The 22,562-nt window shown below is 53.9% G+C and overlaps 2 protein-coding genes across 2 annotated transcripts in view; one reads left to right on the top strand and one right to left on the bottom strand.

Moving 5' to 3' along the window:
* Window positions 1-301: 301 nt before the first annotated feature.
* On the top strand, window positions 302-5,116 carry KCNK15 (potassium two pore domain channel subfamily K member 15). Its single transcript, XM_035343910.1, has 2 exons — window positions 302-651; window positions 3,178-5,116. Exons 1-2 carry the CDS (start codon window positions 369-371, stop codon window positions 4,092-4,094), a joined length of 1,200 nt encoding a protein of 399 aa, XP_035199801.1. The 5' UTR covers window positions 302-368; the 3' UTR covers window positions 4,095-5,116.
* Window positions 5,117-9,543: 4,427 nt separating this feature from the next.
* Window positions 9,544-22,562, bottom strand: part of RIMS4 (regulating synaptic membrane exocytosis 4) — a 52,567-nt gene continuing 39,548 nt past the window's right edge. Inside the window, exons 3-6 of the mRNA XM_035343912.1 lie at window positions 17,875-17,987; window positions 17,133-17,234; window positions 16,726-16,865; window positions 9,544-14,197 (exon numbers count right to left, since the gene is read on the bottom strand). Of these exons, the coding sequence (XP_035199803.1) occupies window positions 13,979-14,197; window positions 16,726-16,865; window positions 17,133-17,234; window positions 17,875-17,987 (574 nt within the window). The 3' untranslated portion in view covers window positions 9,544-13,978. The remainder of the gene's footprint in view (window positions 14,198-16,725; window positions 16,866-17,132; window positions 17,235-17,874; window positions 17,988-22,562) is intronic.

The raw sequence follows: 22,562 nt of genomic DNA, 5'->3' as shown, positions 1-22,562 counted from the left end.
GGCTTACATAAAGCCTCGGGAAGACAGAGACGACAAAGCGGGGCCTCCGCTTCGCGGGCTCCATCTCCTCCCGCAGCCAATTCTGCTGGAGAGCCGAGGGGGGGTCCTGAGCACCCCCAGCACCACTGCGCGCCCCCAGCACCCCCCGGCCGGGCAAGGGGGCGGGCAGGGGGCACCCCGAGGTGCCGCTGGGGGCGCGCAAGGCGGCGGCGGGCGCGCAGGGGGCGCGCAGGGGGCGCGCAGGGGGCGCGCAGGGGGCGGTGCGCGGGCGCTGCGCGGGGGCGCGGCGGCGGGGCCCGGGGACGGGGAGGGGGGGACGGGGAAAGGGGGGGACCCACGGCGGGGCCATGCGGAGCCCGGGCTGAGCCATGAAGCGGCAGAACCTGCGCACGGCCGCGCTCATCCTCTGCATCTTCTCCTACCTGCTGGTGGGCGCCGCCGTCTTCGATGCGCTGGAGTCGGAGGCGGAGAGCGGCCGCAAGCGGCTGCTGGAGCAGAAGCGCGGGGAGCTGCGGAGGAAGTACCGCTTCTCCGCCGACGATTACCGGGAGCTGGAGCGGCTGGTGCTGCAGGCCGAGCCCCACCGAGCCGGCAGGCAGTGGAAGTTCGCCGGCTCCTTCTACTTCGCCATCACGGTCATCACCACCATCGGTGAGCGCCGGAGCGCGGGGTGCCCCCCTCTCCAGCCGGCCCCGCATCCCCTCCGGGTCCTCCCCCTCCAGCCAGCCCCTGCTCCGGGTGCCCCAGGTCGGGGGCTCTGCCTGGCTGGCACAGAGGGGGGGGGTCCCAGCCGCCCCCCCCCCCCGCGGTGGGGGAGGCCCCAGCCCGAGGGCGCAGCGGGGGCAGGAGCCGTGGGGTGCGATGTGCCCCCGGTCCCGGGGCTGCAGAAGTTGGGTGGGTGCAAGGGTGGGAGCCACGCTGGGCCCCCGGAAGGGTTGCAGGCAGAGAGGTGGGCTGGGGAGCCGGGCAGGACGGTCTGGGTCCTCCAAACTCTGGCTGTGGGGCTGTGCAAGAGCTGCTCCAGGGAGCCCCAGCAGCTCCGCAGGCGTGGGCACCCACAGGGGATGGGGGTGAGTTGGGTTGGGTTGGGATGGGGGGAATGATGGAGTTGCATGGAGCTCCCAGGTAGACAAGCTTAACTAGAACCCAGATGTGGTTTGCCTGCTATCTCAGGATGAAATGACACTAAATTCAACGAGGATTGCCTTCACTCTGAGGTTAGCCACATCGGTGTTTAGCAGCATTTAATTAAGCCACTTCTATTATCCATGCACCCCGAGCATCCCCCAAGGGCAGGCAGGTGTGGGACCCCTGCTCAGGTCATTCCTCAGGCTGGGAGCTCAACCAGCAGACCCTCGGGGGCAGGAGCCCTGAGGCCAAATCCTGCCCTCGCACAGCCAGCAGCTAACAGCAGGTCCTCGTCTGCAGGCTGGGGCTCAGCCTCGCAGCGGGGCCACACACATCTGGGAGCTGAACCCGCTGTGTTTCAGGGCATGGGCAAACGAGGAGTGGTGTTATGAGGGGAGGAGAGCCGGCAGGTGCCCCAGAGCCCTGCCTGGGGGCTCTGTGTGCCTGCCCGAGGAGGGACAGGGCTTTGGGGACACGCTGGGGACACACACGGCACCCAACAGGAGTGTGCTGAGGGCACAGCGAGTGTCAGCCCCAGCAGGAGGGCAGGATGAACAGTTATAAAAACCCCACGACAGGTTGTAGCTTCGTTTGCATGATTTCTCTGTTGCCAGTGACAAACAATTGGGAAGCGTGTTACACGCCCCGTGCAATAAATAATTTCAGCCCAGGTGCCATATTTTAAAAGCCTGGTGTGTCAGCTCCCTCTCCACCGGGCTGCGCTCTGAATCTCAGCTTTAGCATCAATGTAGCTGTGTTTACTCTTTCTAATTCCTTTTGTCATTTTGAAAGCATCAGTCATACGCTCTTTCAGGAGCCTCTCAGGGCACAACAGCTGTTTTTCCACTCACCGCTCTCCTGGATCGTTGTATTTACCTCCTCATTGCTCTCATTGTGCTACCTCGTAGCCTAGGACCTGATAATTGTGGCTCAGTTATTAGGCTGGGATCTGAATACTATTTTTTTTTTTCCCTTTGCCACTGCAGTCTCATTCCTGCTCTGTATTCCGAGAGATGTGCCATGCAGGAACTAAGTCGATCATTTGTGATTGCATGGGTTTGTACACAGACCCAGCAATTAGAGACCGGTCGCTCCCTGCCGCTCTGGCATTTGTGGCTCAGAGCGTGGCCGAGGATATCTCTGTCCTCCGCCCCCAGCCCTACCGACTGCAGGAGTTTCCTGGAGTGGGAGGTGCACGGAGAGCCTGGGACGAAGCGTTTGTCATCCTCTGCTCTTCCCATCACTGCGTGCTAACGCTTTCCCTAAAAGTCCTGGAAATCCACTGGCAGCAGAGACGGGTGAAGCCAAGTCACAGCCTCGAACAAAAGTCAAAAGAGCACACTTTCTCCCCATTTCTTCCAGAAAAAATCCCTCGGGTACCTGGAAAAAAAAAAAAAAAAAAAGAAAAAAAAGAAAACCCACAAATAGCTGTTTGCCAAAGGCCAGGCAGCAGCACGGGAAGGATCCCTCTCCGCGAGCTGCTCGCTGGTGCTGCTCTGCAGGCACCTTCAGAGAGGTGCCTCCAGCCCCGGTGGTTTCTCATGGAAACCCAGCAGCAAGCTTTGGACGCCTCCTCCGATCCCCCCGGACAGCGCGGTGCTGCCGGGCTCCTCGCAGCGCGGTGCTCACTCATCCCGTTAGGTCAGGGTAGAATGAAGCGAGGCGGGCGCGGGATCAGCGGGGGTCGGGGGGATCGTGGCAAATAGCTCATGATGGCTCAGGGCGTAACTGCGCGCGTCCTCGAGTCCCAGCGCTCAAACTTGCAGCATGGTGGGGAAATTAAATCCCGGGGGGTGTTTGAGAAGGGAGGGGGAGGCTCCCCGCTCGTCCCTGGGGCTGCCATGGGGTAAAGGCTTTGGTGCTGCCCTCCTCCCAGAGGTCCTGCAGCACTCCAGGTCCTAGCACGTTCCTTGTGATGCTGGGGAGCTCTTTGTGATTCTTTTTCTGTTCCCCCCCCCTTTTCCCCCTGCTCCCTCAGCAGAGGCAGCTGGTGGTCCCAGGGGAGCCCCCACCAGGGCCTGACGCCTGCCTGTCCCCTTCCCTCCGCAGGCTACGGGCACGCTGCCCCGGGCACGGACGCCGGCAAAGTTTTCTGCATGTTCTACGCGATCCTGGGCATCCCCCTGACCCTCGTCATGTTCCAGAGCCTGGGCGAGCGCATGAACACCCTCGTGCGGCTTCTGCTCAAGAAGGTGAAGAAGTGCCTGGGCATGAGGACAACCAACGTCTCCATGGAAAACATGGTCCTGGTCGGCTTTCTGTCCTGCATGGGCACGCTGTGCATCGGGGCGGCGGCCTTCTCTTACTTCGAGGGCTGGACCTTCTTCCACGCCTACTATTACTGCTTCATAACCTTGACCACCATCGGCTTCGGAGACTTCGTGGCCCTGCAGAAGAACGAGGCGCTGCAAAAGAAGCCCCCGTACGTGGCTTTCAGCTTCATGTACATCCTGGTGGGCCTGACGGTCATCGGCGCCTTCCTCAACCTGGTGGTGCTGCGCTTCCTCACCATGAACTCGGAGGACGAGCGGCGGGACGCCGAGGAGAGGGCCTCGCTGCGCAGGGCCCGCAACAACCTCCACCCGCCGCCCGGCGAGGCCGGCCGGAGCAGCAAGGGCATTTTTCTCCCGGCGGAGGAGCGGACGAGCCAGCTGAACCTGATCCCGCTGGTCCAGGAGGACGCGGAGAGGCGGCGGCGGCGGCGCTCGGCCAACTCCTCGGCCAAGGTGCCCTCCTTCTGCACCTGCCTGTGCTACCGAGCCCCGCTGTGCGGCAGCCCCGCGCCCTCCCACCCCGAGACCCTGAGCTGCCACACCAACCCTGTCTACTACAACTCCATCTCCTACAAAATCGACGAGGTGTCCCTGAGCACGCGGGGCCAGACCGGCTCCTCCCCGGCGAGCACGTTGTCATCCGGCAGCCCCCGGTGCCGGCAGCGCCCGCGGCCACGGAGGAAATCCATCTAGGAGCGCGCTGGGGCCCTGCTGTGGCAGACGATTAACTGAGGCCTCAGCCCCCTCCTGGCGCCCTTGTCTCTCCTCTCCCCTCGCAGCTGGCAGCCTGAGGCCGGGAGATAAACGATCCTTCCTGCAGGGGAGCGGGCGGGGAATCGCACACCCTGTTTTCTTTGCTCTTCCCTCCCAAGTAGGCTCAAGCGTTTGGGTCTGGCAAGAGGCCCCGCGACGTTAAACCAGCAGGCTGTAGGTTTGCTTTCCCACCTCCCTGCTCCCAGAATGAAGTTATTGCTGTCTTCTTCCTCCTCCTCCTCCTCCCCCACCCAGCCCAGCGTCACAGGCTGCGTTAGGCTCGCTGTGAGCACGTGGATGAAGCCCGTGTGGGTGAGCCCTGCAGGGCCAGGGGTCTCCTGCAAGCTGCCCTCAGCCCCAGGCGAGGCGGTGCCACGCAGCGGGCTGGTGGCTGGGGTGGGAGCAGGGGTGGGCTGCAGCCCTCCCTCCGGCTCAGCACTTGGGGACAGATGGCTCCGTGTGGATGGAGAGCCTCAAGGTGAGCCCCACGTGCTCTCCTGCTTGCCCGCCCGCTGCCAGGGGGGCTGCTGGGGGGGGAGCAGCGTCCTGCTTGTGGGAACAGCTCGGGCAGGAGATGCTGCAGGCTGTGTGAAGGGCTCGGCCCCAGGGAGCACCTCCCCAAACACAGGCAGCCACCTGCAAAGGGTTTGGCCCTAATTAGATCATTAGCAAAACTCCCCAATGGGGAGGCTGCTTCCAGCTGGTGCTTCCGTGCCCACCCTGCCTCATCTGCAGGAGCAGGACTGGGCTCTGCAGTGGGAGCAGCTCCATTTCAATCCCCCCCTCCCCAATAAAGAGACATTTTCACTTTTACTTCCACCTAAACCCCCCTCCGATGTGGTTTTCTTCTGTTTTGCTGCTGGTGGGGAAGGTGTGCAGGGCACCAGCGTTGGGAAGGCTCCCGGGCAGGCTTTGCTCTCTCCTCCCTTTGTTCTGGGAAGTTTAATAAAAGGTGAATCCAGCTGGTGGTGGTCAAATAATTGTCAGGAGTGGGACCAGGTGTGCCTGAGCCCAGAGCCTGGTTCCCTCATTCCACCACGTTTATGTGCAGGGACATCCCTGCGGATGTTTGTGGGGGTATTTGGGCACCTGAGGGAGATGGGGGCCGTGTGGCTGTCCCAGGCTGGGGCTCCTCACCCACCGCGGGGTGGTGGCTTTGCCCCTGCACAGGGACACCCCAGGCTCCTCCACCCCCTCCCGGGTGGTGACCCTCACGTTCCCAACGTTTCCGAGTGCTCAGGCTCCCCTGCGATCGCCCCAGAGGTGCGCAGGCTGGTGACATCTGGGACGTTCTTGTTCCTGGCTCTGAACGGCTCGTGTTGGAGCTCTGCGTCAGGAGACCCAAGCAGGCAACACCAGGACGGGCAGGAGCGCCGCCTGCCCGAGCAGCTGGCAGGAGAGCAGGGCAGCGAAATGCCCGGTGACAGCCAGCCCTGCTGGAGCTGGAGGTGGGAGAGAAACACAACGCAGAGGCTGAGCCAGGCTCTCCCTCTCCCTGGGGATCAGGGCAGACCTGTGTGCTCAGCGGCTCCGTGCCCGTGAGCTGCAGACCCCACTGCAGGACGATGCAAAGGGAAAGGCCGTCGGGGCGCTGGGGGTCACGGGATGATGGTTGCACCATGGAGCTCGTCTCGTGCCGTGCACGGAGCTGGTGATGAGCTGCGAGCGCAGAAAGCAGGGCTCCTGCTCGCTTTTACCGCTGCCTTCACGCAGCCTGAGCTGCCAGGCTGTGCTGGGAAGGTCACCCGTTGCTTAGTGACTGCCTGGGCCCATCCTGCTTTTGGAAGCTGGAGATGGTCTGAGGGTGGGAGATGCCACTCAAATCCCCCTGTGCCAGGCTGGAGGATTCCTCCTCCTCCTCCTCCTCCTCCTCCTCCCTCTCCTCCTCCTTCTCCTTGTCCTCAGGGCAGGCAGGGCCCTGTGGCTGCAGCACGCGGGTGGCTGGGAGCTGCCCTGCCCCTAAGTCCTGCCCCTGCTGACCCACAGAGGGATGTGAAGGCATGAGAAAACCTTTAGGAAATTCTCAGGAAACTGGGACTCTGCAGTCCTTCACGGTTCCCATGGGAAAGGGGTTGGTGTCGGTCCCCTGGGGGGCCCTGTGTGTCCAAGCAGTGCCCGCAGGCCCTCCCATCCCACAGGCTCACAGCTCAGGCCCCCCATTTCCAGGCGGCACCTGCACTTCCCCAGGGGTCCCCAGGCTCCCCTGAGCCCACATGGCTCACAGAGCTGACGTTGGGGGTTAAAGACAACCCTGGTGGCAGCAGAGGGCAGAGACACTCCATGAAACACCTCCGACACACCGCAGGAAAAAAAAAAAGGTTTTTATTGTCACCATTATCAACGTTTTCATTAGCTTAACACTGAATTGTAAATCACTCGATCATTACATATTGTCTGGATAAAACCTACAGACAGGAAAAAAGTACAGCAGAACCCTCTCCGGCCACAGGCACAGCACGCCGCTCGGGGGCTGCGCCCAACGCTTCCACCCAAGGCAGCCCACGCACCTCGCAAGCCACCGGGCATGGGAGACGTGGGGCAAGCAGGCTGCCCGGCTCCATCGCCTGTGTTCCTCCAGCCCCATGAGATCGGATCTCAGCAGACAGCGTTAAAAAACCTCCAAAAGGTTTTGGAGTGGGTTACAGAGCCCCCAGAGAGCGATCAGCCACCCCTGGTCCTACAGAAAGGCAAAAGGAAGAGGCAGCAACCGCTCAGCGCCCTGTAAGCGATGGGTTTGTGGAGCACTTAACGAAGCACAAAGGTTGGGTGGGCCCCGTGGAAGCAGCCCCGGCCCCGAGCAGAGGCCAGCTCTGCAGCAGCACCCCGGGCTCCCCATGGGACGGCCGGCTCGGCTGCGGGCAGCCTCGTCCCCACGGGCTGGAGTAAGGCTGAGAGGGGTGGGGGGAGCCACGGGGGGCAGCGGGGGCAGCACAAATCAGAGGGCGGCTCCTGCCCGTCCCTGCTTTCTCCTGGCCACCTGCATGTCATGGCATGTGTTTGACCCCCAGCTCCAAACAAGCACGGCACGGAAGGACCCCCCCGGTCTGAAATGCCACAAAATGCAGCCGGGACATGGATCCCAGGCGGGTGGCAGGCCACGGCAGTGCTGTGGCAGGGGTCTCAGGGGGAGGTGCTGCGCCCCCAGCACGTCCTTCCCACCTGAAGCAGGGAGCAGCCCGCGGGAGGAGGCAAGCCCAGCACGGTGAGGCTGAGGGAACGCACTGTGGATTCGCTCTTCCTGGCTCCAAATAAACCCCAAAGCAGCTCGAGGTCCAGGGGATGGAATCACAAAGCAGAGACCAGAGAGCAGCGCTGGGTAAGGAACCACTGCCCCAGAAAAAAACCTGCTGCAAGATTTAAAAGACCCGGGCTGTGTTTAGGGGGCCCTGGAGCCCTCAGGGGGCAGCTACCCGAGCTTGTGGTGCCCAGGTAACTTAAAAACAAGCCACTGGAAAAGCACGTGGGCTTCTGCAGCAGGTGTGCCTCGATTCCTCCCTCTTCTGCCCACGTCCCTGCTCTGCAGAGCTCGCTGCTGCCCCTGGGCTGTGTCCTTCCTGCAAGGCAAAGCCCTCTTCTTCCCCAGCCAGGGGTCTCAAGCCCAAGCGAGGTGCCCAGCGTGCTGCATAAACACAAAGGCTGCCTTCACGCTGGCCCAGCAGCGCGGGGTTTAACAAGGCTTTGGTTGCTTGCCTCTGGAAGGTCATGAAGGGAAAAGCGTTCGGTCTCAGCCTCTGTTTGCTGGTGCTCTGTAAAGGGCTGGTGCTGGCTCCGTCTCAGTTTCAGCTGCTAAAGTGCAAAGGACCAAATGCTACACAAGGAACTGTCCCCTGATCCTCTGCCCCACCGAGGGCAGCAGGGTGCTGGCACCGCTGGAGGCGCCTGGCGGAGCCTGATGCTGCCGCGGGGTGAGCAGCGGGGGCTTGGCATGGACTCGGGGCCGCCTGGACAGCGAGAGGAGTCTGGGAGCAGGAGGTTAAGACTTGTTAGCCTCATTTAGAGAATACCGAACTGCTGGCAAATTCCCAGGGGAACTACCACACTCCCTGACTCGTGCTGGGATGCATTTGGCAGCCGGGAAGCCCCCAGAGCCAGGTGGGGCGCAGCAGTGCTGAGCACAGCTCGGGGGCTCTGCCACGCAGGGGTCACAGGCACCCCGCAGGCAGGGGCAGCCTTGGCTGCACACACGTGGGGACACCCCTAGAACACGCTTTGGGCGTGCACTGAGGTACACGTGGAAAGGATTTCAAAGATCGACCTCTTTTCTAAATGTTTGGCTCAAATTGGGGAGCTGCAATTTGGCTTTAGGTGCTTGCCCCAGGTCTCCGTGTGTCCCTTTGCATTACTAAAGGTGCTTTAAGGTCTGCTTGTTTTCCTGGGCTACTGCTGGCACTTTGCATTTACCCGGCTCTTTTTGTTCTCCAAGCACAGACAACTGCGGATTATTCCATCACTCCCCCGGGCTTCCAGCATCACTGGGGCACTGACCGCTGTCTGCAGGGCTGGCCACCCTCAGCACGAGGCGGGGATTTTTCCTACGGGAAACGCTGCGAGGAACCCACAGGCAATGGGCTGGGATGCTGGTTTGAAGCTCTTTTATTTTATGCACTTCATCAGTGATAGAGCTGCCTTAAAATCCAATATCCTGATCCTGCCACTTTGGAAAAATCTCTAGACGAGCCCAGCGTTATCTGAAGACTGGCACAGAACAGCCTGCTCCCGTCTGCGAAGGTGCAACCTTTCTCTGCCTTGGGTGGAATTTTCTAACGGAATGGACAAATACCATCCATGAAATGGACAAAACAACCCACGAAGCCTTTAAAGAAGAGCAGCTCAATCTGCTGCTCCGAAAAAAACTCCCGTTAGCTTGCCCCTGCCATCCCGAGGAAAACAGGCAGCTACGGGGCAGAGCTGTGTGGCCCCAGAGTGCAAAGGCTTTTTTTGCTTAATCAGGGCTACAGTGGCAGTGGGAACCATTCTCATTGAGTTACAAATACTAAATAGCCTAAGAAAAACAGGGTGCTTGAAACAGTCATCGAGTTCATATCGAAAGGGGTTTTTTTTAACTCTGTGGTATGAAGTCACCTACAGCTGCTTCGTTCTTCACCTAGGAGAGATTTCATGTCGATGGGCACACATACGCACAGCGAAGTCTACATGATGGGTACTTCTCACAAGGCAACAGCCCAATCTTCCTTTTTACAACCAAAGTTCACACGGATCTTTTTCAAAAGAGATGGAATTAAGATTGAAGACAATTATAAACTGTATCAACAATATGTACTACAGCCTGCAAGTCACAATCTGTGCACACCAAATGGAATAGATTATTGCTTGTTAGCCTATTAGACTTTCTTTATAAAAAGATTTTTATACAGAGTACAGGATTATGACAAAACTAGCTAAGTTGTTTTCATCTTGAAAATACAACATCAATTTCTTTTTTCAACAAAGGCTGGAATAGTAGCTGAGATTTAATGAACAGTGACAAATATTTACTAATAATTTTATGGTCACTTTGAACAGAATTTCCTATAGGACTCTTTTCTGGTGTTTATTTACATATGCCTCTTTTCTTTTGGAAAAAAAAGTTGATAAAATAGAACAAGGAACGCAGAAACCAAAAGAATGAGTAAACTCCATACCGAGAACATTAAACAGCTTTGAAAACACTAAATGATGCTATCCGTTAAAAAACATACATCATTTGGTCTTTAAAGAAAAATATTTTTCCTGCTTTAAAATATTACTAACAGCATGTAATAAACTAACTTAAAATGAGTTTCATAAAAAAGTTGTCTTGCTGTCTAAACATTGCTAAACATGCTTAGGTTGAGATTCTGTTAACTGCCTCAACACCTTAAAAACAGCTCCTCTACAGGAACTTGTGATATTCTGCCTCCAGAAGACCTGCAATTTAGAACAGTACATTGATAAAGGATCCAGTAGCTAGAAACATTAAATATATATCATCGTTCAAAGCAAAGAAATCTGCAATATTTGTTTAAATAATCCATGGCCACGTGCATGGCGGAGCAGCGACGTCCCCCGGCCCCTATCCTGCCGTGGCCGTGCGGAGGCGGACGCCTGCACGCAGTGCAAAGGAGGCACAGCAGCCTGCCCACGTGGGTCTGGCCGCAGGATGAGGACCCATGGATTTAATTGCAGAACGAGGACCTCGTGTTGTCTCTGTGGCATCCCAGCTGCGTTGGGGCAAAGGGAAAGCGACACCAGGAGAATATCGCATGTGTACCTGAACAAACCTGGGCTAACTGCGGTCACGGCTGCTTTCTGCTCAGACCACAAGGCGCAGGGGGGGACACTGGGGAGAGATCACTGCTCTCTGAAATGCTCTCAGCGTCAGGATTTCCTCATTTTCCATAGTAACAGGAACGCAGGAAACATTTACGGATCAGCTCTCATTTTTTTTTCTGCAAGCAACCTTCCTGTTACTAGTAAAATGCAGTATTTCGTGCACAAGGATCAGGGAACCAACCTGGAGCTGGGCAGATATTCATCTCTCCTCAGCCTCATCCCTCATCACCATTCACAGACCAAAAATATTCTCATGTTTAATTTTTTTTTGGTTGGTTGGTTGTTTTTTTTAAGTCTCCTGCTCTCCCTCTCTCCCCCCCTCCCTGGTTATAATTAACAGCTAGACTCAGACACAGGAGAAAAACTCAGTCAGGACTTCGAAAGGGGACCAGAGTTTAGTTTTCAGCTGCTCACCATCCTAGCAAGCTGCTACCTTTTACACAAGCACACTGATAATCACAACTGTCACATTACACCACCTTAGACAGAAACTGGCAAGTCCAATTTGAGGGGGAAAAAAGCTTCGGTTTTATGACAGGGAGTTATCCCAAGCCTGAAACTTGCCTTGGATGCTACACTGGGGGTCTTTAAACTGATGGATAACTAGAAGACCTTGGTCAGCTCAGGAATCATGGGCACAAGTGAAGCACGAATTTAGGCTGGGCAGTACTGTGCAACTTTACTGACCCCAAACTCTGCGCCCCAGGGGCACTCTGAAAAGGGCTCCCGTGAGTCTGTTGGTTTACAAAGGGCTGTTGGTTTTGTTGAGTCTGTTTGGTTTATCTCTGGACTTGCCAGTTCACATGACTGTGCTGTGCATGGTAGCCAGGGACTGTAACCTTCACTTACTGTGGAGTAACAGGACTTGGAAGTGACTCGAAACAAAAGCGAGAATCGCTGGACTACGATCAACCACGGAAAAAATGCAGGAGAAAGCAGTCCAGAGCAGACTGCTAAAACTGCCTCCGAACTCAGAACCTGAGATGTTAATCAAAACAACACGAGTGGAAGCGTAACTTTGTTTTACCCTGACAGTGAACTTTCAGCATGATTAAAAACATACGGAAGATAGTCCTCGATGTGGAGTAGTCCTATTCGAACGAAACCAATCGTCTTTGAGCTTGCAGAGCCTTCAGAGGGATGACATACAGAGACACGTAGGAACTGAGCTTTTCAACGGAGTCATTAAAGAAAGTCTTTTTTTTGGCATATATAGTCTCCTACTCCCCATGAAAGACTGCAAAAATGTTGCATTCACCTCACTGGACCCAGGAAAAACGTGGATAACTAGCTGTTACTGGTAAATAATGTCCAAACGACTGCCAATATGAAGTTTTTGGCACTCCTTAAGACAGAAGCCCTCAGTTACCAGGTTTGGAATGTACCCGGAGCTCCCCACGGTCCTTTTAAAGACATAGTTATTAAAAGATCCAGTGCTACAAACCACTAAATCTACCTAATCTATTCTAGTTCATACACATATTGTACAATATTGCCTAGTACTCACTACATACCAAGAGGAAAGGATGCTGACTTAAATTACAGTAAATGTGCTTTTTCTTTTTAAAATAAGAGAGCCACGACATAGTTTGATCAGCATGCAACAAACTTTCTTCATCTAATATATAGAAATTGTCTAATACGATTAGAAAAAATAATTAGTGAGAGGCCAGAGACATATTTGATCAAGGAAATTAAGAGATTTATCTGAAATGCTGAGGCTTTTGCCACTTAAGACTCAAAAACCTATTAATTCTATGTCCCTTCTCCTCCTTCCCTCTCCTTTATATTTGTATAATTTTTACAGACATTAAGGTAAGGCCTATTAATTTTGCATCTATCCTGTAATTTACCTCAAAATAATTTAAAATGCCATAGACAAGCTTGGACCAAAAGCAACTGCTTTTACCATCCACTCTACACTCATGCTTCTATTCTAACCAAGCCAAGGTCCGCATGCAGAAATAAATGTTCAGTATTCCTCGACGACAGGCCAAGAATCTGCTCCCTCCTGAACACGACATGGGACCTTCACTATTAAATCACAAAGTCAAACATCTCCCAAAGCTCATTTTGAGACCGCAGCCTCATTAAGACTACGAGAAAATCTAGCCAGAAAGGGCCTTTTAACAGGAAATCGTTGGAGATTCTCCGTTATTTTGGCTACTCAGTGTTTTCAAATACACGTTTTTACTTGTCTGAAGGATCTAGCATGCCTTACTCCAGCATGTGACTGCTGACGACAGCTGCCGTAACTCAGCAGCTCAGAGAATGTGCTTTACTGGGTTCACCTACGAGACTTTTACAGCTAGCGTTGCACTTAAATTAACAGAATATACATGCTGTGACCACCGGGTCTCCAGACTCCTCACCCACTGCCGCTCCATACTCTGGGGACAGCATCTCCTCTCTCAGGACACTTGGCAATGCCCGTGTATTACTGAGACTGCCTACAGCGCCTTTCTTTCCTCAAGGAAGATCGTGTGCCCCCCAGCACCTTCTCGTCAGATGACAACCTGAGGTTTCTTTCTTCTGCACCCCCAGAAATCTCCTTCTCCTCTCCCGTGGCAGAACAAAACAGTCCTGATTCAGGTCAGTCAATAGCACAACAGGAAGGGCAGCATCTCCAGCAGGTATGTACCAGCACAAAGGAGATGAAAGAAAAGCAGGAGAGAGAAGACATTGTGGCTGAAGGATGCACAGCAACAAGGGAGTCAGTATAAAACCTATCTCAAGCAGCACGTCTGACGTTCGGCTCCCACTTCTAGTGCTTTTTTACTGAGCAAAATTGCAGTTAATTAAACTGCTAAACTCGAACTCAGTTCAAACTGTCTGGTCTAAGTAGGCGCTTATTCTCCCACCAAGTATGCTTCATCAGCAGTGGTAGACAAGTAACGCGGCAAAGACACTTGCTGGTAATTTGGCACAGTTTGAAAACACAGCAACGACAGCGTTACAGTTAACGTGATTCACTGACGTGGAATTGGTACTTAAGGGCTGCAGGTTTCTTTCCTTTTCTTTCTTTGAAGAAGAAAGATCTCAGAGAAAAAAAAAACTAATGCTTCCTCTCAAACTTTCTGCTCCTGCTCTTTTTAGGTTAGAAATTGGCCTCTGAATTTTTCAGGTACTATGAGAAAGAACCTAAGAAATTTGTAAGATGCACAGTTAAGCAAAATACCTTCCTTACTCCCCCCATACTCTTCCAAATGCTGCAACTTTCCAGGGTTAATACTGATCTGAAACAAGGGTCCAAGAATGACAGCGAGAGAAGTGAAACAAGAGGTGTATGTCTAATTTGACAACTAGGACTCATGCCCCATGGCACCTCCTCCTCGGACGGAGAGGGTACAGCGCCCTCCCCCTCGTCTTCTGTCTAAGGTCACTGGTTTATCCTCCTCTTCCAGCTCCACGAGAACTGATTGAACATGCATTGCGCTTGAGGTCAGAGTTCCAGCAAACAAAACCTTGACAGCATGTTTAAAAAACAAAAGCAGTTCCCCCTTCCTTACTCACTAAGACCTGTCACAGCAGGGTCCCACTGTGCTCTCCAGGGAAAGCTGCGAGGACTGACGCAGCAGCGGGCCTGTAGTGGGATCTACCATCGAGGAGGTTGGGAAGAGCTTGTACCAGCCAATTGCTAAAGTTGACAAATCCAGTTCTTCCAGGAGGACCCTGGCGACTCCCATGAAGTGCTTGCGCTCCATGCGTCCGTAGTTCCCCCAGACTATCACCTGAGAAACAAGAGGGGGGAAGCACAATTAATCCTCAGACTTGCACACCTGCTTGGGAAGCAGCAATCTGATCAATCCCTCTGTGCATTCTGTTTATCCAACCTCCTTGGGCTTTACTAGACTCTGGGAAGAGCAGAAAGTTTTACACTACCACAGGAATACACAACCACACGCTATGCTGTTGGTGACAAGAAGCTCTGGCTGATGGTTTTCCAGCTGATGGTTTTAAGCACAGCTTTACAAATCTGAGCGTTGTTACCAGACTTTTTTTTTCCCCCGTGAAAAAGAGGTGAATGCACGTGTGGATGAAACACTCTTCTTCTAACTGCTGGACAGGGCAAGTGTGTGCACAACGTGGGAAAAGGGAAGGAAGGGCTCCTGGTCTGGAAAATAACCTGACAAGAACCAAGTGGGGCAATAGCTTGGGCCAAGAGCCAACAGTTTGAGGAAAAGTCTGTGCCTTAACATCCGCACTCAGGCCTCATGGTGCGTGGCAGATGGCCACGAGACACGGTTACTCACCTGGAGAAAGGGCAGGAGCCGAGCACTGGCAAGTGGGACTGGTGACGTAAAGGGCACACATGGGGCGGCATGCGGGGAGAGCAGAACAGACTGCCGAGAAAGGCTCGGAGACGCAGAGGAAGGTCTAATGAGAGAGCTGGCAGCCGAGCAGGGAAAGCTGAATCACACTTACGACACGATGGAGACCAGTGGGTGGCACAGATGTAGTGAGGGTCATGGGCTTAGGCATGCTGGAGGGCTGCATGTGGCCGAGTGGCCCTATGTGGCTCAAGACAAAGGTGACGAGTGACTCCAGAGCGAGTTCATGTTCTGAAGACGAGAGGATGAGGACGATGGGTTATGATGGTGGCTAGTGATCTCTGGCTAATCCTGACAGCTTCTTTCCCTAGGCTCTGAATAACCAGAACATTAGAGTTTTCTGTAAAACGAGGCAGGAGAGACATCGAATGCCAATGTTTATGCCAGCACGGGATGGAGCAAAGCACCGCAGAAAGCTGGGTTGGTGGCACAGCGACTGTCAGAGCGCCAGGCTCCTAATTTTATTCTCTTTAAGTTCCAACAAGACATTGCAAGTTGCAATGAAACATTGCAACCAGCCTTTAAGACAAACTGAAAACCACAAATGGAGCAGGGCACGGAACAGCAGAGCTGCAAAGAGGCAGGCACAACTCCAACCCTCTTTGCAGCAGGGCTGCCCTTCTGCACCAGGGCTGCTGCCAAGGCAAGGACATGGCCAGGATACTGCGTGAGAGGCTCACAGAGGACCATATACTGACATTTAGTGCCTGCTTCTGGGTTTCTGCTGTGCCTCAGCCCGCTGGAAGGCAGCAGTCTTTCTGACCAAGTGGCAAAGCAGGGCAGAGGCATTTCTCACTGTCCTATTACAAAGGTCTATTGATAAAATAAGATGAAGGCAAAGACTCATGAGAACCCTCTCTGCCATGGTTAAGTGGTGGAAGGTAAAATGGTGGCGTGGGACAGACAGCATTGGATAACCCAGGGGACCTTTTCCAGGAGCAGCTGGGCTCTGCCAGCTCATGGTACCCCGAGCTGACCACAGATGCTCCTTGGAAACCCCATCTGGAAAATGCTGTCACATCTCTGAAATGAAGACTAATGTTACACTTCACACCCAACTTCCCATCCTTGTTGAGGATAAAATCCATAGTTCTTAACACCTTCAACCCCTTTCATGAGCTAACTTTTAGGTACTTCAGGCTGCCTGCCTTGCTTCCACCTTCTGTGGCTGTGATCCACAGAACTCGGGGTGAAGGCCCACATGGCAGCAAGGCTGCAGGAAGGAAACCCAGACCAAGCCAGGCCCTACCACAATTCAGTCAAAAACATGCACTCTGCCTGAAACAGGGGAAAATGCTTCTGATCAAGGTTAATGAAGACAAGTTCACTAAGGAGAAGGATCCTGAGATCAGCTGGCAATTCATATGCCAGCAGAGGTTAGCAACAGAAACTCACAGGTTAATTACATCAGTATTTCCAGTGGATTTTAGCCAGGGTTTATTGGATGGGAATGGTTTAGGTATGAATTATCAATGGCATTCACTCTTTGCCCCGGAAACATACGTACAGGATTGAAAACATGAGTATGGCAGAGAATGTATGGCAGGAAAAGGACAGAGGTAGAAATAGGTAGGATACGTGACTGGGTGATGGCCAAAGCAGAGCTCTGAATGCAGATAAACACAGAAGAAACCTGTGCTGCAAGGTTGTTCAGCATCTATGGATACTGCCTATCTCCTAACTGGAAAACAAACCAAAAACCTTTTCCTGGTAAGCATTCATGTTACCTGGCAGGGTATCAAATAATAAACAGTTTGAGCAAGAAAAAAAGGTTCTTCTTTTTGTTAACTTCAGACAGAGTGCATGTAGTTCCATGAAAGCCTTAGCTTTTTCTCATCTATGTTATTTATCCAGATTATTTGCCAGACTTAGTATATTCCAGCACAGGTGGGAGAGAAAGAGACAGACCTGAAACCCACTCCTCTTACCTGTAATACTTTGCCCTGGGGGCTCTCAGGAAACAGTAACACCTGATTGTACAAAGGGTCTAAAGATTTGCGGGCCACTTTTGTCTTCTTTTTCGCAATGCACACGCCGTTCTCTAACAGGTAGGCTTTGATGTAAGCAGCTGAAAAAAAAACCACAAATATGGTCAAATACGAAAAAACCTTCACGCTGACTTTAGACAAGACAGAGTGCCACGTCTCTGTCTCTTTTATTCCCAAAGAAGGCATGTACCGCAGTGAAAAGATTTGCCCAGCCAGCCTTATTCTCAATACAACAAAAATACTGCTTATTGCCACAGAAGCCAAGCAGAATCAATTTTTTTCCTTTTTGCAAGCATGGCAGGAGGCTGGAGCTCAGTGAGCTGCTTTAGGAGGTCAAGGCATAGTACCTGGCAGTGTTTTGGAGCCGGGTTTCGGTGTCAGTCCTCGGGCCTGAATGATATCCACTTCTAGCTGCCCGTTTCGCTCCTGCAAGCCAATTTCCACATCCCCTAAACCAAAATGTCAGAATAGACAGAACACTTTCAAAACAATATGTTTGTGGGCTAATAAAACATGAACAATCTGTCTATCATGCCCACTGTGAGCTGTAACAAACTGTAGGCCCTAAGGGCCTGCTCTCCTCCTGCTTTACTCCGCAGAAGCTCTGCAGTGATTCAAACCCACATTTCCCAAAGCAATCTCTAATTTCAGCCCTTTAACACGGCTTTGGTGACTCAGTCTCACACTCCTCAGTGGCAGCTAGCCTCCATTCCCAGACCGGAACACCCAGAGTTGCAGGCTGCTTTGGAAAACGCAATGATGGCGTACCGTAAGAAAACCTTTATAGAGCCTGATGGGCCTTAGGGAGCGAACAGAAAGATGCACAGGGTGCATTTTCAGGATTTTAGCTGCGTTTTCCTTAGTCTGTGCCTTTCAGCTCTGTTAGAGGAAAGCATAAAGCTGGTGCTCCCCTGCTAACGCTGTACTAGCAGCGATCAGCAAAACCTCGCAGCCAAGCTTTCTTGATTTAACGCAGAAACAGAGCGGAGGAGTGGTAGAGCAGCAGCTGCTGGACGCGTTATTAGGTGGCTGTAGGAGTGGTCTGGTCGAGATTCAATTTAAGCCACGTAAGATCTTTGTGTTCCTTACCCATCGAGGTGGTGGCCAAGGTCTGACGCCCAACAAACTGTGCAGGGCCCATGCTCCCCAGGAAGTCACTAAACTGCCCAGCAGACGCCAGATGGACTCCACTGAAATTCAAGCTGCAAAATAAATGGATTTTGGCAAGTGGTTAATTTGCATTTTAAAGCAACCCGGTAACTAAAGAGCCTGATTTAATATATCCTTGAAATGAATGGCATCTGCAGAAGCCTTTTCACCCTGCGGTGATTTCAAAGGCAGTTTTGTTACATGGGATCCATTTAAAATCCTTTTCCTTGTGGAGGAAAAAAAGAAAGAGCGGTGATGGCTGCAGTCACCAGTCGGCTGATGCTTATCTCTAATGAATTGTCCACGAGGGAAAATCTCTGCCCTCCCAGACTCACGTGCAGCCTGTCACCTCTTGCAGGCAGCATTACCATCTGAGCAGCTTCCTGGCGTGGTTTATGGGATCTCTCCCGGCAGCTCTCCATTCCCAACCTTCACTGTTGGGAAGGAAGTAACACAGCTGGAGTGGTCGTCGGAGGGGAGTCAGGGGTGCTGACCTCAGTCCCCCTGGGACGGCATTCCCTGTTTCTCTCTGACACACAGAGCAATGCATCTATTTCTTGACCAGAGCCCCATTTCCCGCCACCCAACGCCAGAATCACACCCACCGCGTGGTTTTCACACCCGCTTCCACAACCAGCCCGTGACACAGCCGCTGAAACGCACGCCGGGAGGTTTGTGCCGGGGTTCCCCCCGCTGCAGCGCCGGGTTTGCGCGCTGCCCCCCGGGGAAGGTGCTGCAGAGGGAAGCCACGCAAAGTGCAGCCCCCGGCACTTCTCCAAACGCCCCTGGAGGGGGGCATTACCCACGCAGTGACACAGCTCGCTGCTTCGGGAATTAATTCCTTCGAAATGAACGTGCGAGGAGGGCCACATGTTCCCTCCAGCTTACCCTGGCAATGAAGTCGGGGAGAAGCCCTGCCTCCGGGGCGGGCCGGGCGCCACGGGCTCACAAAGATCCATTGAATCCCCCCTGCAAGCCAGTTGTGCTTAAAAGACATTTTAAAAAAACAACACCTTTTTTTAAACCCCATTCATCCAGAAGAGCGGTAATTTCAGGTTGAGATTTCAGCTCTCATTAGCTACTCGCAGCCCCGGTCTCAGCCTGCTGGGGATATTTATTTACTCCCCCGAGGAAGGCGGCACACAAAGCTCAGCACCTGCCCTCCAGCTCCTTACCACCTTGTGCAGAAAGGACGAGGGCGCCTTGGCATCGCACAGACAGCCTTGGGATGGGCTCTGAGTGGGGGCAGACTTCCCCAAAGCCTCTCTCGATTCAGCGCCTCTTCACCCTGCATGCACTGCATGCACGAACACCCCAGGTGACATTTTGAGGCACAACAGAAACAGCAGGATTTATAATTGGCACTAATTGCGGAGAATATCTAAGCCTGTTCTCAGTGTCACCAACTCCTCGGAGGCACAGGGTGCGTCCCCAGTGCCACCGCCCGTCCTGCAGGGACTCTCTCCCCATGGGTTCAGGGTCCCTGTCCCATCGCCTGGATCTCCCCATCCCCAGCGGGGCAGCCCCCAGGAGCAGCACCCCGAGCACAAGGCACAGAACAGAGCTCTTGGACCTGTCGTGCACTGGGGACAGATGTGTGCACACACACGGGGTTGATGAATCTGCAGGGACAGGGAAACACGACGGGGAAAACAGGGGCAGGGGGAGCGGGCAGCCAGGCAGGCTGTGCAAGGCCGGTTATTTGCCCATACAAGGAGGGAACGAGGGAGCTCTGCCACATGGGAGACCAGCGAGGCTCCTGGAGCAAGTTGAGCCGTCCACAGAGGGTCAAAAAAGGATGAAAAGCTGTGCTTGGAGAACCTAAAATAGCTCGAGAAACGGGAGATCTAACAGAGAAAGATATGATTCAGCAGGAGATGAACGCACTATCAGCCAGAAGGTAAATGTTTGCTTTATTCTCTTCAACTCGTGGAAGATAAATGGGCAAAACTTCGGTCTCACTCCCACCCCGGGGAGTACGTGACCTGAACGAGCGCGTAAATAACAAGCAGGCGAGACACCTCGCAGCCGCTCAGGGAAATGCTCACCGCCGTGCTCGAAGCAGATGCTTGGTCTCATTAACAAGACGCCCAGGGTTAGGATAACGGAGGAGTCCAGGAGCAAAGCCTAGAGCTGCCGGAGTCCAAAGCGAGCTCAGACTCGGGGCTCTGCGAGATCCCAGTCCCGAGGGCAGGGCTGCGAGGCGAAACCTGGCCAGGGACCGTGGTGGGAACAGCTGCGAGAAGCCCACCCACAGAAACCCAATGCTGCGTACTGCGGGAGAGCAAGGAGAGGCCTTTCTGCCCCCTGAGGACTCCAAATACGTCACCAAACGCACCCCATGGGGCCGTTTCCCATTACCTCCAGGGCAGAGATTTGCTGCTGATGCCAGTATTTGGGCAGGATGGCACAGGGTCCCGCACACCAGCACACCCCTCCTTGCCACAAAACCAGAGCACCTCTTACCGGGGCAGCAGATGCTGCAGCTCCATCAACCGTGTTCCAGCGCAGAGGAAAACAGCAGGAGCACATGAAAAGCCAGGTTAAAAAAATACAAAGCACCAGAAAGAACAAGAGCTGCTGGGCTGGGGGTGAACAACAGCAACTGGAATCATTCACAGCAAGACCAACGTCGCTGTTATCTCCGCACAGGCACAGGTCGGAGGGCTTGGGACTACCTCGAAACGATGCCCACTTTTATTGAATTAATTCCTCAATAGCTCGCACCGTGAGCTGGTGGGACTGCTGGTTACATTGCTCAGAGGCTGGGCTTTTGCAGCGCTGCTCTATCAGGCTTCAGAAACACCAGCTCTGCATCAGGCGGCCTGGCTTTTAGCGATTCTTGGACAGCTGTTTGGGTATGGCCAATAAACCTGGAATGGAAACAATTTCTGTCCGGAAAAATCATAAACCATCTCCACGAAAGCTATTGCTTCCCCCTGGGGAGGGGAGGGGAGAGGAAAACACAACTGCAGCAATTTAGCATGCACATGAAGAGCAAACAGCGGGAGCCACACGCTCAATTTAGGGTGCTCAAATCCCGCTCGGTGAGCTCCGTGCACCAGCGAGGAGCTGGAAGAACAAAGTGAGGGGGGCCGTGTACGGCGTGGTCTGGGGTCTGTGGGACAGACCCTCCCCGTCCACTCACCTGCTTTTTGTATGGCTGAAGCAGGGAGGAAGAGAGCTCCTCTACTGTGGCCCTGGAAAGCCCTTCGGCACCCACGCAGGTCCCAGCCCTGACCGCTTCCTCTGCTCACTGCTGGGGTGGACGCGGTGCTCCTCGGCATTCCCCTCTCCCTCCCTTGGATGGGGCCATCACCCCCCTTGCACGAGGAGCTGCTGGCCCCGACAGGCCTTCCACATTTCTGTTCCACCACCCAGGAGAGAGAGCACGGGGCTCTTTTGGTCCCATCACTTAAAGCACGCCCCGGCACACCTCACCCTTCCTTCCTCCGAAACGCTCCACCTTAAGGGCAGAAAATGCTACTATAACCTGGTTATCACCAATAAATGATGTCTTTTCTATTTCAGTGTGAAGAGAAGCGCCAAAAATAGCTGCAGGAATAAAGAGGGAGCATTTTGCAGCTGACTTGCAAATAGCAACTGTCATAGCAAGGCCCTGGGGAGCTGGGCTGCTGCTACAGAACCCAACAGCAGCGCGCCGAAAAAGATTAACAGGTGGCACTTGTCAGCCTGCTGTCTAAAGGGCAGAAATCCTCCACCCAGCGAGCGCAGCCCAGCCTTTTGGACAGGAAAGAAATTAATCGCCTCTTCTTTGGCCCTCTGCTTTCACTAATCGTGATTCATGGGCGCTGCTTTGCCCCAGCTGAATGAGAACGATTTTAATGAAGTTAAGGATTAGGGGGTTTGCTGTGGGATGGCTTTTAAGTAAATGCGATTCTGTTACTGGCCAGAAGGCACAGGGAAGAAAAGGACACCTCCGGGGTGCCAAGGACAAGCATGGGACATCGTGCTTGAGCACCTGCAGGAAGGTGAGGAGGCAAACCAGAGGCAGTAGCAAAACAGCTCAGGGTGCTGTTGATCCCGGGGTCTCCGAGCCCTTTCTGTGCTGAGCAGCATCAGCAGAAAATTGCAGTAACATTAATTTTGTTTGCATGGGTACCAGCTGCACCCCCAAGGCTCAGCACCAGCTGCAAAACCCATTTGGGATGCGTGGATAAAAGCCATTTGCAAAGACCAAACCACCCCTGGAACATGAGCCAGCTACTGTGGGTGCCTCCACACCACGCTGACGGCATCACAGCACCTGCAGCGTGGACACACCTCGGGACAGCAGGGGACAATCGCGGTCCTTGCAGTCATTCGGACACCCACGAGAGGGAGACAAGATCCCACAGCACCGCCTGCAAGGCTCCAGCTGCAAGGCAGAGCTGGGAGCCCAGCCCTGCCCGCTCCAGGCAGCCGCAAGCAGTGCCCGCACACAACCCCTGCCAAACGCACCTTGAATAATTCTCATTCCCGACCTCATGAAAAAGGGGACTGCATGAACAGTTCGTCTCTTCTGTGACACGTGTGTGTGTAAAGCAAAATTGTGTTCGTGGAGTATTAGGAAGCGTGTGTTCAGACTGGAGCTGAAATTGCCTAGTTGGTTTTTTCTGCCCATTTTT

Source organism: Oxyura jamaicensis, chromosome 20 (genome assembly GCF_011077185.1).
Source record: "Oxyura jamaicensis isolate SHBP4307 breed ruddy duck chromosome 20, BPBGC_Ojam_1.0, whole genome shotgun sequence".
Taxonomy (NCBI): domain Eukaryota; kingdom Metazoa; phylum Chordata; class Aves; order Anseriformes; family Anatidae; genus Oxyura; species Oxyura jamaicensis.
Note: the sequence above shows the minus strand (reverse complement) of the source record. Positions and strands in the feature narration are given on the sequence as shown.

Bases quoted from the DNA above. Each gene is read 5' to 3' on its own strand.
- KCNK15 (XM_035343910.1), top strand. From the start codon at position 369: ATGAAGCGGCAGAACCTGCGCACGGCCGCGCTCATCCTCTGCATCTTC. The intron at 652-3,177 runs GTGAGCGCCGGA...TTCCCTCCGCAG, and splicing joins CACGGTCATCACCACCATCG to GCTACGGGCACGCTGCCCCG.